We start from the raw sequence: 14,244 nt of genomic DNA, 5'->3' as shown, positions 1-14,244 counted from the left end.
ATCAATTGTAGGAGCACTGTCACTGTTTGGAGAAGTGCCTAAACTGTGTTTTCAAACGAGGAATTACATTAGGTGAAATTCAGTAGTGATATAAGATATGAAGCCTAACTTCATCCATCTCTATCTTCTGTCTATACCATCATTCTGAAATATTGCATGCATAAATTCTCTTTTCCAATAGGGAAAATTGCTTAAATAATTTCCCTTGAAGACACTTTTGCAGTCAGACATGCAGGTTGAGGGTGGCCAAGAATGCAAAAGTTCAAATTAAAGAAGAGAAAAGGGAAACTTGACACTGAGTTGTAACAATTTTCAGCATTTACACTGAAATACTTACAACCAAACTAACATACTATGTTCAAAGAGAAATTGCTTTTGATAACTGGGTGTGACATAAAAAAGAATGAAATGTTGGTACCTGACAAGTATTTCTCAGTAAATAGAAAACATGAAAAAACTTAATTTCTGCTAAACCATGCTGCTGCAGTACAAAATAAACATTTGCTACTTCTCTTTTTATGAGTGAGGGCTGAAAATCTGGGCTATCCTGTCCTTACATTCCCACAAAGGGTAAAATAGTAATCCCATACCTTCTGGAAAAACTCCAGATTATGCAAATCTTCTGTTTGAAAGCAGCCAATGCCATCACTTTTTCTGGAAGATAAGCAGATGAAAATATCCCAAGGGTTCATACCACCTATCCAGAAAGAAAAGAAGCACTTTGAGAAAGAAAATATCTTGCAATTCTTATTTGCATAAAAAATACTTTGAGTAATATTTTGAAGAACAGCAAACTGTTGGAGAGCTAATTACATGAGCAGCTACAGGTGGCAGAAGGATAAAAGACATATTTGCTACCACATTCAAGCTTTGGAATTATATCTAGGTGTTTCACAGTGGGCATTCCTTGTTATATCTGCCTACTGATGTCCCAACCCTGCTGCTTGACCTGTTTAAATTTCAGAAATTAAAAAGTTTGGTAACATGATGCTGCTTTAAGTTGTTCTTTTTTCTTTTTTCTGAACTCCTCAACATGCATGCTTATAACACGTATCCAGTACATGCAGTGTGATCTTGTGAGGTGTTTCTTTAATGTCAAGTAAATTTTTCAGGAAGTATTACTCTTCATGCTATTGCAAACAGCAGCAATTTTGGTGTAGTGGATTCCTAAATATTAGACACCAGACTGACAGAGCTAGAACTGGTGTACAAGTGGGAATTAGATTGCTAGTTTCTGAGCTAGTGTGATGCTTCCTTCCTGGGGCAAAGCTGACCAGAAAATACAAATAGGCCTTGAACTTGCTCATATCTCAGCATGTGATACAGTGTAGAAATGCCACTGTTGCTTCAAATAACCTTGGTCAGCTTCCTTACATGGTCATTTGTTTTCTTCTGTATACAGCCTTTGTTATCTGGACCAGTTAGAGATGGTGGCAGCTCACAACAGAATTATTACATCTGTTGAGGACATCATGAATATGTTCAATAAAGGGTAAATTATTTCATTGGCAGGAAGACAATCAGTAATAATGAACTTATAAACAGAAAGGGCAGCCAGAGAAGCAGTACAGCATCCAAGGCTACAGAATCAGGTCACAAAGCTCTCTGCAAAATAGCTATTTCAAGGACTGGCTGGTTCTTTTTCCCAGAGTTGGGAAGATTACATGTATTTTATTCCATTTTCTGCTGCCCATCTGTGATACCTTCTTAATTTTATTAGATTACCCCCTTAATTTGGTCCCACAGATGGCCCACAGAGGTATTTTTTTATTTATTTCCTTTCCTTCTTTCTCCAGAATGTTTTTTTTTCCTATCCCAATCATGATTACAAATGTCAAGCAAGGTAAAGATTACACTTAAGGAGATTTAACACTCAATTTATGTTCAGTACAGTAATGAACTGATTGTGTAGATTGGATCCAGGACTATGAAAGTAACTATCACTTTTTTATGTTTATAAGCAGTGTGACAAAGCTGAAGAGATCAATTTTCAGTTACACTGCATTTATTACTGTAACTAGTCCTTCAATTTCACATTATGAGAACCAGTATTATGGTATAAAAGTAATTAGGGTATATGAAATTTAGGCAAAACAGATTCACTACATGCTTCTTTGTGAAAGAAACAACAAAAAACCCCCTGCAGGTAGATAAAAATGTCACAGATAGCAAACAAACGAAACATTAAAGAAATGTACAAGCAAATACCTCACTTTAGTGTAAAATTTTGGCAGTGCTAACAACCTACTCAATGACCTCACCAGCTATGTAATTATCAGATAAGCAAGATGTTATGCCTCTGACTAGTAAACACCTTTGAATAAATCATTATAATTACACATAAATCACAATGCCCAGTTGTGTGCAAATTGAAAGAGAGCTGGAGGGAACTCCATTTCTCAGAAGCAGTTCATTTCCTTCCCTTGTTTATTATGACACATCCTGCCCTGGGAAGAATTTGATCCCTGACTCCAGAGGATATGCTGCACTGCGTATTTGACTTTAGGATACATCAGAGTGATCAATATGAATGCACCTAAGAGAAGAAAAGGAAAATGTACCCTCAGATCTAGTGTGCTTCTGAGCCAGTGCCCAGGAAGTAAAATAGTTCAGGAGAGCTTGAATGCCTGCCATTACTTGTGTTTTCTATTCAGAGTACTTAAACCTCGAGCCAGTTATTTCAGTACAGAACAATCAGAACTGAAACATGTCTATTTATAGAAGTCAGAAGACTTCCTATTAGAAAAACAGTGTACACCTAGTGCTGTCTCTCAGATTCAGACTGACAGAGCAGTGTGACTCCTAGTTAAATGTATTGACGTATTCATCATAATCTATACCTGAAAAAACATTATTGGAAAACAAAAACAAAAGAGTCATTGGTTACAACAGCTATTTAGTTCTAGAACAGGCTCCTCTAGGAATCCATTTTGCCTCAAATTTGCCCATGTCACTTCTTCATTTTTGCAGAAAATGAACATCTATGATCAGGAAACCAACAGTCTGTCTTCCTTCTGCATATTTAATAATAGAAGAACTAAATCTCAGGAAAAAAAGTGCTACTGTTATTAGTATTCCAACAACATCACATGGGCCATGCAAAGGACTGAAGATCCCTTTCACAGAATTTATTGTTAAAGTAAAGCTAGATACACATGAGCTAAAACATTCTACAATAAAAGAGAAAGAACAAAAGTGGCATTAATAATAAACACCATCTGCATGGAAGGATTCATGTTTCAAAATGTTTCTAGAGATTATATTAAGAAGCTTTAATAAAGTCAATAATACTCCATTTTCAATGCAGTATTTCAAACAGCTTTGCTGCTTTCCTGCAGACTTCAAACCAGAAACAGGCTTTTACAGGACATTTGAGGGGGAAGGTTAAAAAGAATGCTTCATATCTGAAAAATTTAATTACTAACAATTTCCATGAAGCTTTTCCCACAGAATAAACTTTGTCTCTAGTTATGGAAATCCTGTTTGCTGTATCCAGCAAACCAGTGAAGCTCAGCACACAGGAGCTGTAGATCAATTAGGTAACATGAAATCACACCTCATGGAGATACTCTCTACTCTTTGCATTATTTCACACTTGGACAAGTAAAAGAGTGGTAACAAGATGAGTACATGCAATTGCATGTTCATCTGTTCTTTGAATATCTTTTCAAATCAAGATAGTTTAGTTCAGCCTGTTAATTAAGGCCTTGCATACACAAGGAATGCTCATCTGCAGAATTATATCTAACTATGCAGACAAAGTGAGCTTTAGGTGGACACATGCTGGCAGCATGAAGCTTTTATTCACCTGTCTTTTGCCAGCTCTTAGCCTCTCCTCTCCTGCAGTCTTTGAAGCCCTCATCCAGTCCCATCTCAAAAAGTATTTGTTCCTGCAATGTGTATCTCATGTTTACCTAAGAATATCAACCCAAGTTTCTACTTCAATTAGTAGCAGTACAGCATAATTTGACTGAAATCTGATGTGTTCACCTTTTATTCTGAATTAGTCAAAGAACATGCCATTCAATTCAGAGAGCAAAACCTTCCAACTGAAATTTGATGTTATGTAAAAATTCAAATTTTCAGTGAGATAGCACTGTTTTCATTGGCCGTGTCATTGATTTTTCATTTGAAATAATTAAAATAGTTAATGTGGAAAAATAATTTAAAAGATAACAGTCTAGGGAGAAAAGCAAACATTTTTTAGCAGCAGAGGAAATAGCAATGCAGACACCAATAAAAACATTTAGCTTTTTCTGCATAATATTCTGCAGAGAGTTTTTGTATTCTGATATATTAGACCAAAGTTGACAGAAACTAAATGAGAACTGTAGGATTTAATGGGTTTTCAAATAAACTTCAAGAATTTCTGAAGGTGATTTCTCAAGTAAAGTGATTTTATTCTAGTTTTTGAAATGATCACATTCTCCCCATGAGCTGCGGCATTGGAGGCCAAATTTTGCAGGAAAGCTGTTAGATGCATACACCTCTGGAATATTAATATCTCAGGTGTATATTATTTATTTTAATCAAATTACTAAGTTTAATGTTATTACTATAGGCTGAAATTTCACTCTGCAGTATTAAGGCTTCCATCCTGAAATTTGAAATGAAAGAACTTGGAAAATCAAATAAAATTTTCATCTTTCATGTTTATCTTCTTGTATTTCATTAATTCTGGGAAATAAAAAAGAAAAAAAAAGCCACTTGGATTTATTTTTATTTTAATCTCAAGTCAATTTGCAATTTTGCATTTGCTCATACCACTACCTTGAAATTAATCCGTTCATGAGCACTAGAAGAAAAGAAGACAACAATAAACAGCGAGCACTTGTCAAGAGCATATTACATAAAAGTAGTCTCCTTTCTTCTGACAGAGTAACTGATCTAGTAACAGAAATCAGAGTAATCGATTTAGTGAACAAAGCAAATATTAGCAATGAAACAATTTGACTTTATTAAGTCTTTAGACATTGTTTCCACATGACATACCTCTGAGGTGATTGCACAGCTATTTGAAAAAATGAAGTCTAATCCACAATCAAAGTGGATTCTTTTTGGAGCAGAGCCTCAAAAGGTACTCCACTGTACATTCAGTTCTGACCAAATTCTTCAGTAACAAATTGAATAATGGAATAATAAGTGCATTTATAAATGGCAAGTGATACCAAGATGAAAAGAAGTATAAGAACTTCATAAAGCATGGTCAGAATTCAAAATAATTCTGATAATTGGTCCAAATTTAACCCAAGCAAATTCAAAACAAGTTAAAAGTGCCATAGTTCATAAGATGAAAACAAATGGAGAGGTACAATTTGCCAGAGAGAACTACTGCAGAGAAGGACCAAATTTATAAACTGCATATGAACTAACAATACAATATTGTTGCCAAAGGAAAATAACCAAAACAATCAACAAAGCAAATATAAATAACTTTTCAGCTGTTGCCAAGTATTTATTGATGCTGAAAGAGTTGAATCCACTCCTTTAAAATTTCAGTTTTAATTTATTTTTATGCCAATTCCCAACAGAATTCTACATAATAGCCCTGCAGATATCAAGAACTGTAACCAATCATGTTTATGAGGGTTACAGTGGTAACAATGATCAGGGGTTAATCCTTCTGCTTCATTTTGTGTCAGTCATACCTTTCCAGTAACACTGTTCCCCGGTTTCAGTAGAGGGTTAGAAAAAGAAGATAGATTGTGGAAGACCTCCCACAGGGGCTGACTTGGGTGGAGTCAATCCTTTGTCTAGCAACTCACACAGTGATGTCTTTTTGATTTGGTACAAACCAGTTTACAACACACTGCTGTTTTAACTGAGTGTCAGTGACTTCTTGGTGTCTAACACTGACCTGCAGCAAGGAGGCTAGGATTGGCCTGAGGCTGGAAGGAGACACAGCCAGGACAGCTGACCCCAGCTGGCCAAAAGGATGCTCCGTACCATATGATGCTGTGCTCAACAATAAAAGCTGGGGGAAGAAGGAGGAAGGGAGCAGGGAGTGGGGGAAGACACACCCATTCCGAGTGGTGGCATTTGTCTGCCCAACTAACCCATTTGGTTCCATCCATTATGAAGCTCCTGTCCTGGGGATGGCTGAGCATCTGTCTGCTCACAGGAACAGGTGAATTAATTCCTTGTTTTGCTTTGCTTGCAGACACAGCTTTTGCATTCCCTATTAAACTGTCTATCTCAACTCACAAGTTTTCTCACTTTTACCCTTCTGATTCTCTCCCTCATCCCACCAGGGGGAGATGAGTGAGGAGCTGGGTGGTGCTTTGCTGATGGCTGGGGTTAAACCACACCACTGCTGAATAAATTTTTACCCATCCAAAATCAGTGGTCTCTTTAATCAGTGGAGACAGGATACAAAGTATGCATTTTAATTTGCAGCAAAGGGTACATAAAGAACAGTTTCTTAACACATGTATCAAGTACTCGAATACCTTACGCCAGGGAGGCTATAGAACCACTGCTAAGGGAGATCCTGAGATTTGTACAGGATCCTTTTTTAGGAGAAATTCGTGTCAGCTGTACTTGAAATATATTTTCATACGCCTCTAAGCTGCATGGATGTAAAGAGAAGATTTTCAGGAAAAGTTATTGTTTACATATTGATGCATTTAACTGCATTCAGGTATACACATAACATGTTGCAATCATCTTTAAAAAAAATAAATATAAGTTTTAGACTAATGCAAGTTTTAGCTTTGTGAGTCATTAGTCCTCGTAGTATACATGCTCCTGAATGGTAATGGAGGGAGCACAGATTGTACCGAGTTGGGTGAGGAAGCACGTATTTATGGAAGTAGCTGCTCACAAATCCTACTTCAAACTGAACAGAGGAATGTGTTGGACTTCAACCCTGCCATGTAGTCAATTTATCAGAGCCAATAGTTTGCTAGCCGGGAGTTTGAAGTGGAAGCACTAACAGATGTCTGAAAGACAGAATTTCTGCCTCACTGACTGCCTCTGGATTCTAGGCTCTTCAGCGTCTCAGCGGGCAGCATCAGGCAGGCTGTGTGACAGGGTATGGGGATGTGGGAATTCTACACCTCTGGCGATCTGAGCTTCACAGATAGCACTCCAGGGGAAAATATCCTTTGAAGCCTATTTCTGGTTACAGCAGTTTGGCTGTCTTGTTGTGCCAATATCAGAATGCTGCTTGTTTGACTGAATAGTTTTTCTTTGTTAATGACATGTCCTCTTGCAAGTTTCTGATATCCCTACTTCATTTGTAAGACTGTCCCTAAAGGAATGTCTCACACCTAGGTGTTAAGGAATTTTTTCCTTAAAACAGTAGTTATTGGAAGCATTTTAATTTCTCTTTTGGTATGGCCCTCGTTGGTCATGAGCTATCATCAATATGGAATCACTATGACAACAACGAAGAAACAATCACTCCACATGAGTGATAGCACAGGATAAGATGGTGAGGTTTCTGATATTTTTCTGAACTGTTCTGGAAAGCAGTTATTCACCTGCCCATATGCAAATCTTTCAGAGTGTGTTCAGACTGACTGTACTCTGCCTTAACACACAGCCCCATAACCACTAGCTTAGCTGGACAAATTAGGCTAAAATCTATTGTCACACTATTTGCAGTCGAGTATTTTAAATGTAAAAAAATACCCTACGCTTCGATTGAGGCTGAGATGGTTGGACACAGTCAATTCATTCACAAAATACTTTGTGCAGTTGCTGTGTGGCTGCCAGGGAAAGGCTGAAGGAATCCTGAGGACAGTCACCACTCACTCCCCTTGAGGATGATCAGGACTTTTTTTTTGGCTCAACTTCTCCCTAACTAAGAGGGTTTGAAGTGTCAAGGGAAGCATTCTTCATAGAGGAGAGGCTGGTGTGAACCAAATGGAACTAGTTTAATTTCAGGGAAAGTTCATCTATCCCTGAACAGCTTAGCACTAAACATTGTCCTATGCTCAAGAATTAATGCACAGTCACATTTGAGTTCAGAATTCAGGCAGTGAAATAGGCATTTGAAGTTGTTTGCAGTGTCTCTCGTAAAAACAGAGTAATGCTTGACTATCCTGTATCTATTCTGCAAGTGATGTGGAGGGATATTGGGTTTAATAACAAATGGAGAGGCATAATGCTTCCACTCTTGCCTGAAAGAAAGAATTATTTTATTACTGTTTGTTTATATCAAGAAACAGGTTTCAAGCCTGCTTTTCTTGTCAATCAAAGGCAAATTTCAAAAGTAAAAAAATTAGCATTACAAGCCAAGAGCTACCTGTTTCTATCAAAAATATTCTCAAATGTGTAAAGATACTTTAATTTCTCAAACTCTAAAACTGCCCTAGATCTAGCTACCAAGTCAAAGAGTTACCATCTTCCTTACTGGAAAAATTGATCTTACAAGGTAGATGACTTTCTCTAAAAGAAGCAAAAGAAATCTATTGCAGGCATTAAGTATAAGAATGGAGAACAGACAGGACAATCCTTTCTCCATTTACATCATAATCTATGCAAGAGACTAACAATCCTTTCCTCAATCAATAAATTACCATACTATAGCAGACAAGAAAAAAAGACATTTCAGGCCTGCAACAAATGTTTTAAAGTTGGATTTTCAATTTGCACATAACTGTCAGTGAGACAACCAAAGGTAGCAAAAAAAAATTAAAATTGCAATATTATTAAACTGTATCCACATACTTTGCTGTGCAACCAAAGAATGGGCAGAATACTGGAAATAAAGTGCATTCCAAAATTACATTAGTCTGACATGGGAAGAAGAATAATGCAGTATTGTAAGGCAGGTGCATTAGATGGTTCTCAGTCTATCCAGGAAAGACTCTCAGGCTAAGAATAATTCTCCACTGAGTTATATTACAGACTGCAACTCTTAACAACCTATAGGTTTTATCACGGCATAACCTGTCAAGGTATGAAAATATGCTGTCAAAATACTTTCTGAGCTGTAGTAGAGTTCAAAAGCAAATAAAAGGAAAATATGCAGTTCTGACCCAAGGACAAACACATTGGGGCAATTCAAACACTTACGCCTGTTACTCCACTTCTGTGCTTACACACGATGCTTTGGAAGAATATTCAGATTACTCTGGTATGTTCTCCACACACAGGCATTTTCTGCACAGCAAGCCTCAGTGAAACTAAAAGCTCCTAATAATCCAATGCGGTATGCTCTTGTATGCAAGCAAAAATAACTTAGAACCCCAATTGCTCCCAAATGCTGGAATTCCTACTTTAGATGTACTTAATACACAACATAAGCCATGACAATCAAAGCTGCTATATATGTTTCTCACCCACACATTGTGCGACTTAGACCTAACCTTCAGTGGGATGGAAGTGCTTGGTACCTAATTAAAGCACAGATGTCACAGATCCACCAAAGCTCAGCTAAATCCATCTGTGCAGGTGTTTTCTTACATTCTGTGAAGGTAGAGAAAGAAACTGCCTGACAAAAAAGACAGATGACAGATTGAGAAATATTAGAGACAGGCTACTGAGAGTAGATTGGCATGAAGAACCAGGTGAAAACTGGAAGGAGAGAATGTGAAGAAGGGTCACGCAGCTGAGACATGCAGGGACCAGGCTGCACAATGGAGCCCAGAGGAACTGCAGCAGGTGGGAGAATTCAAATAGAACCCTGCTCCAGCTGCTCCCAGGGACAGTGCAGGAAAGGGATCTGCTCACAAAATACTCTTCTCTCTTATGCATACACACACACAAAGGAGCACAGAGGCACAATGCTGGGTGGGATAACGCCAATAACCCTGTCAGAGAGACAAGCCCCTGTTCAGGTACCCCCAAGAGGTCCCTGGGGAGACTCCATCACAGTGCTGAATATGATGAGTTAACAGGAGCCCCAAAAGGCACCTTGGGGACCTTTTGGAAGCACATCCTAACTTGGATGAGTGTGTACATAGAACTTAACAAAAAGAACAAGTGGTACTGAGGCGCCTTCCCCACTAGACTATTGCAAAACCTGCAGATCCTACTTTTATGAGGAAAAGCCTGGGCTTTTAGAAAGGAACATGCAACAAACAGAAAGAGCTGGTGGCTGGAAAGAAGATTCGATTTGAAAGTAGTTCCTAGGGAGGAGGAGTTCTTCCCAAGGAAACCAAATTGCCAGCTTGAGATTACTTTCCATCCTGCACTTCACCCCAACATTTCTACCACTCCCACTCTTTGCAACAGAACATTAGGTATCTGAACTGAGAAACCCTCTGAAGGATGGCACTAATGAGAATTCATCATTGACTTAAAAAGGCAGAAATGGAGCTAGAGCTGAGAAAACAGCCTCTTCCCTTCTGTGGATATATAGCAGCCTCAGGATAAGCAGCTAAGGAGTAAAATGGATTTATTTGTCTTATTGTCCTGTCTCATTCTAATTACAATGAATGAGAATGCCAATTACAATGTTAAAAAAATGATGTTTGATCACTTATGGAAGAAACAAAAAAACATATTTTAAGATCCAAATTGCAGACCTTGATCACTGCAATTAGAGCACTCAGGCACCTATACCTATCTTTATTAATGTGCCAGGTTCCATAATACCCAGGAGACACGAAACAATACTGAAAGAAAGAAGCTTGGGAATAAAGCAATGGCTAAAATAAACAGTGTCAGGACACAGGCTCAACCACTGGCCTGCAATCATCTACTGTGTTTGTTTTCCTCTCCCTGGGTGGCCATGCAATGTCCCAGGAGACAGCCTAAGCCAGTGACAGTTCCTAACACTCAGTGAGAAGTAGGCCACCCTCAGTCGGGGAAAACAGTTTAGAGACATGGACATGTGCCATACTGCATCACTTGTCCTTGGAACAAGGGAGCTGACCCATTTTATTTATGATTTAGACAAAACTGCAGAAGACAGTGATGCAATAATTAAATCATGCCTAATGTAAGGGTTTCCAGCTGCACCTCTCAGATACTGGTTTCTATGTATTTTGCTATGCTGCCTTCCACTTCTACTCACCTGGCATGCCATGGGGTAGTGGAAGTCCATGATAGATATATGGACTGCCATGCAGAGCATCCATAAAACATGGACTCTAAAGGAGACCTTAAAATTACCTCTGCAAACATTTTAAAGAAATGTATGGTCATATGTGCCATGCAGCTGGGTAAAGGAAGAAGAAAACCTGATGCTTTCTCCTACTTCACATATCTTCACTTCTACCCTTAGAACTTTTTTTAAAGCCCTAGCACTTCATTCCAAAGAAAAATAGGACTAACATGTCAAGCTCTGTGTATTTAAAGTCCATGACTTCAGTCTCATCTTTATGGAAAATTACCTCAATTATTTTTGTTGAAGACTTCTAGACAGACTCCACTGATACTTGGCCTCACTGTGGCTGTGAAACCTGAAGTGAGAGAGGCTTTTTATACAGTTGCTAAAGCCAGATGGGAAAAAATATTTAAATTACTAATTCCCATTTAGACAGAAAAAGGCTTCTTGATTTGCTCCAAAATAGCTGTATCTTGTTCTTATTTTGTCTATCAGCCTGTTGAACAGTATTTTGGTATGCTGATATGTTTTCTATTTTACCTATTGTAGAAAAAAAAATGTAGTGAACTGGTTTTCTTCCAAATAAACAAAAAATGATCTTGTCTTATTTCTCCAATTTACACCAAAAATCCTTCTTCAATAAACAGACCAACTGAGCTGTATTCTCTCAGATCTAAAATAACTGTGGTTCTGCCAGATTCATCTTGCATTTACAAAACACAGAACACTCTGTAAGCTCTCTCTATATATACACTTTTAGTAGTTGCTATAACTTAAAACTGAAAATCCTTTTTATAGCTAAATATTTATTTTTGAAAGCATTACCATGAATTTCAGAAACAAAGTCATTACAATAATCTTGTTATAGAAACACTTTATGACTTGAAAAATTTGCTTCAAACTTTCCAAAATGCATAGCACAGCTCCTCTGTGCTTCCCTCCATCAGCGTAGGACTGTATTTTATTTATGTGAGGCACCATTGAAGAAATATGTTAAGATTATATTTTTTTAATCCTGCTACCAGCTAAAGTTGCTCATATCCTAATCCACTGTTACCTTTTAATCCAAATCTCTTCAATATTTTGCCTTTCTGTTTTGAAAAATTGACATAGTTTTGTAAGGAAACATGCCTGCCAAAAATGATAGAAAGTCATTATATGTGGGGTTTTTCCTTTTTAATCAAAGGTAGGGTGTCACTTTTAGTAATAATTTTCTGTATGAAATATTTTTTTCCAGATATCTGAAGGATCTCATAATTAACTTGAAACTGAGAAATAGTTTCAATTTCTGAGAATGTCAGAGGAGCTTCCATTCTCTTTGTCATCTGTGCAAACTAGGATTACCTCCAAATGGCCAACCTCAGGGGCTGAGCAGTAAAATATTCAATATTACATTGAAAAATCAACTCTGAGGGAGTACAATGAACATCAGAAGGGTAGAATAATCTTGAAGAAAAGGTTCCCTTTTGATGCAAGATAAGCCAGTGTAACAACAATACATTGTGTGAAATTTTCAGAAACATGTTCTAAACTGTGGGTGGCTACTGCAGTTTTGATGTCTGGAGTGGCTTTGGGATGTAGCATTCAAAAGAGCTGTCAGCTGAAAGTGGATGCAGCTGGAGAAAGTTGGAATCTGAGCCTAGGAATGGCGTGGGCTGGCTGCAAATTACAATGAAGGCCTACACAGTGTATAAGCTTTTTGCTGCCTGAATCAATAAAAGTCATGGTAGCCAAAGTTTAAAAAAAAAAATGTTTTTGTTTCAGTGGTATATAATGCCTCTACCTAAAATGGGAGCACAGTGATGAAAGGCAGCAGCACACTTCTCACAGCTGACCAGGGCTCAGAGCCAGTAACTGCATCAAAAAGGGTCCACAGCTTCCAGCAGCCAAATCACTGAGCAGTCCTAACCAACAGTCCCTTACAGAGAGTGCTCTGGCAGCTCAGTGACAGGCTTCTGGCTAGACTGACTGACATTCTCCCAGCACCTATATTAGCAGACAATTATCTGACATTTAGGAACAGACATATATATTTATAAACCAGAGTTGCTGCCTGAACCCTATCAGAGCCAGGATTCATTTCTTAAAGAGAAGCATTTTAAAAATACTTTAAAAAGCAATTGTATGTGGTTACCTTCTTATCTGACACACTAGAGTTATAAAAAATTACCTCAAAGCTTTTTACAGGGTTTGCATGTTGCTAGCATATTACAAAGCAGCTATACTGATGCCTAAATCCCTTGTATTTATTTAATTTCAGTAGCCATGCACATTGCTGCTTTCCTTTGGCAAATGTGTGGATCTTCCTGGACACTGGTGTTTTTCAGATTCTGTTAACATGACATAATTTATTCCAGTAAAGTTTTAATTTTAGCTCACTGTGTAATCAGTGTGTATCATTTTAATTATTGTAATCTCTAAGTCAGCTCCTTAAATACCACTCTCCACTGGACTGTATGTTCTCTTTAAAAAGTAAATAGAACATTCAGAGAAAGATATATTTGGTATATTTAGGACTAAATGCTATATTTTGGTTTTACCTGGCAGAGCTCAATGTCCTTATACTTTAGTTATAAACAAATAAAGAATTTCACTTTCTAAATAAAAAGAGTGCATTTGAAACAGAGGATTCAGTACAATCTTACAGAGGGTTTATTTTAGTGATACAAAGAAATCGTTTGTGTGCTCTTCTACAAAGGATGAACATGTTCTGCTAGTAATTAGGAAGAAGAATACATATTGTTCAGAAAAATATATGATGCATTTAGATTTTCTAACACGAAACCACAACATCACATTAGAGAGCAGAATTCACTAGTGTGTGTCAGAAACTTATGTCTTGTACTGAAACCAATGATGTGTGCAGCATGAGATTAATTGCTAAAAGCAAAACTAAAAAGTGATCAAGATAATGTATGTTTCTGGAATGCATTTCCTCCCCAAAATGAAATAAACTTTCATGTTATGGAAGCAGATTAAATCTGTTACATGCTTGTAACTCAGTATGCTCTGAGGATTACATTTCTACTGATTTAGCTTGTTTAGGAAACTCCTTGTTTAACAACATACAAAGAAGTGTTTCTAAAATGTGTGCTTTATTTGTCAAAACTTAGCTCAGGACTCACATGACATCTATTTTGCATTAGGAAATCAACCAGTTTTGTATACTGTTGGTTATATATTTGTACCAACAGTTAACCAAAAGGATTTTGGGAAGTTACATATGCTAGATTTGAATATAC

At 37.4% G+C, this 14,244-nt stretch overlaps 1 protein-coding gene across 5 annotated transcripts in view; it reads right to left on the bottom strand.

Annotated features, from left to right (window-relative positions):
• Positions 1 to 14,244, bottom strand: part of CPED1 (cadherin like and PC-esterase domain containing 1) — a 143,276-nt gene that overhangs the window by 108,306 nt on the left and 20,726 nt on the right. For all 5 annotated transcript variants that reach the window (XR_009486582.1, XM_059847179.1, XM_059847180.1 and 2 more), the window contains exon 4: positions 591 to 697. Coding sequence is in view for 4 of the 5 variants with exons in the window: in XM_059847179.1 (XP_059703162.1) it covers positions 591 to 697 (107 nt within the window). In the remaining variant the exon portion in view is untranslated. The remainder of the gene's footprint in view (positions 1 to 590; positions 698 to 14,244) is intronic.

The sequence above is a fragment of the Haemorhous mexicanus genome, chromosome 5 (genome assembly GCF_027477595.1).
Source record: "Haemorhous mexicanus isolate bHaeMex1 chromosome 5, bHaeMex1.pri, whole genome shotgun sequence".
Classification (NCBI taxonomy): domain Eukaryota; kingdom Metazoa; phylum Chordata; class Aves; order Passeriformes; family Fringillidae; genus Haemorhous; species Haemorhous mexicanus.
The sequence above is the reverse complement of the archived record's forward strand: the minus strand, read 5'-3'. Positions and strand labels throughout refer to the sequence as shown.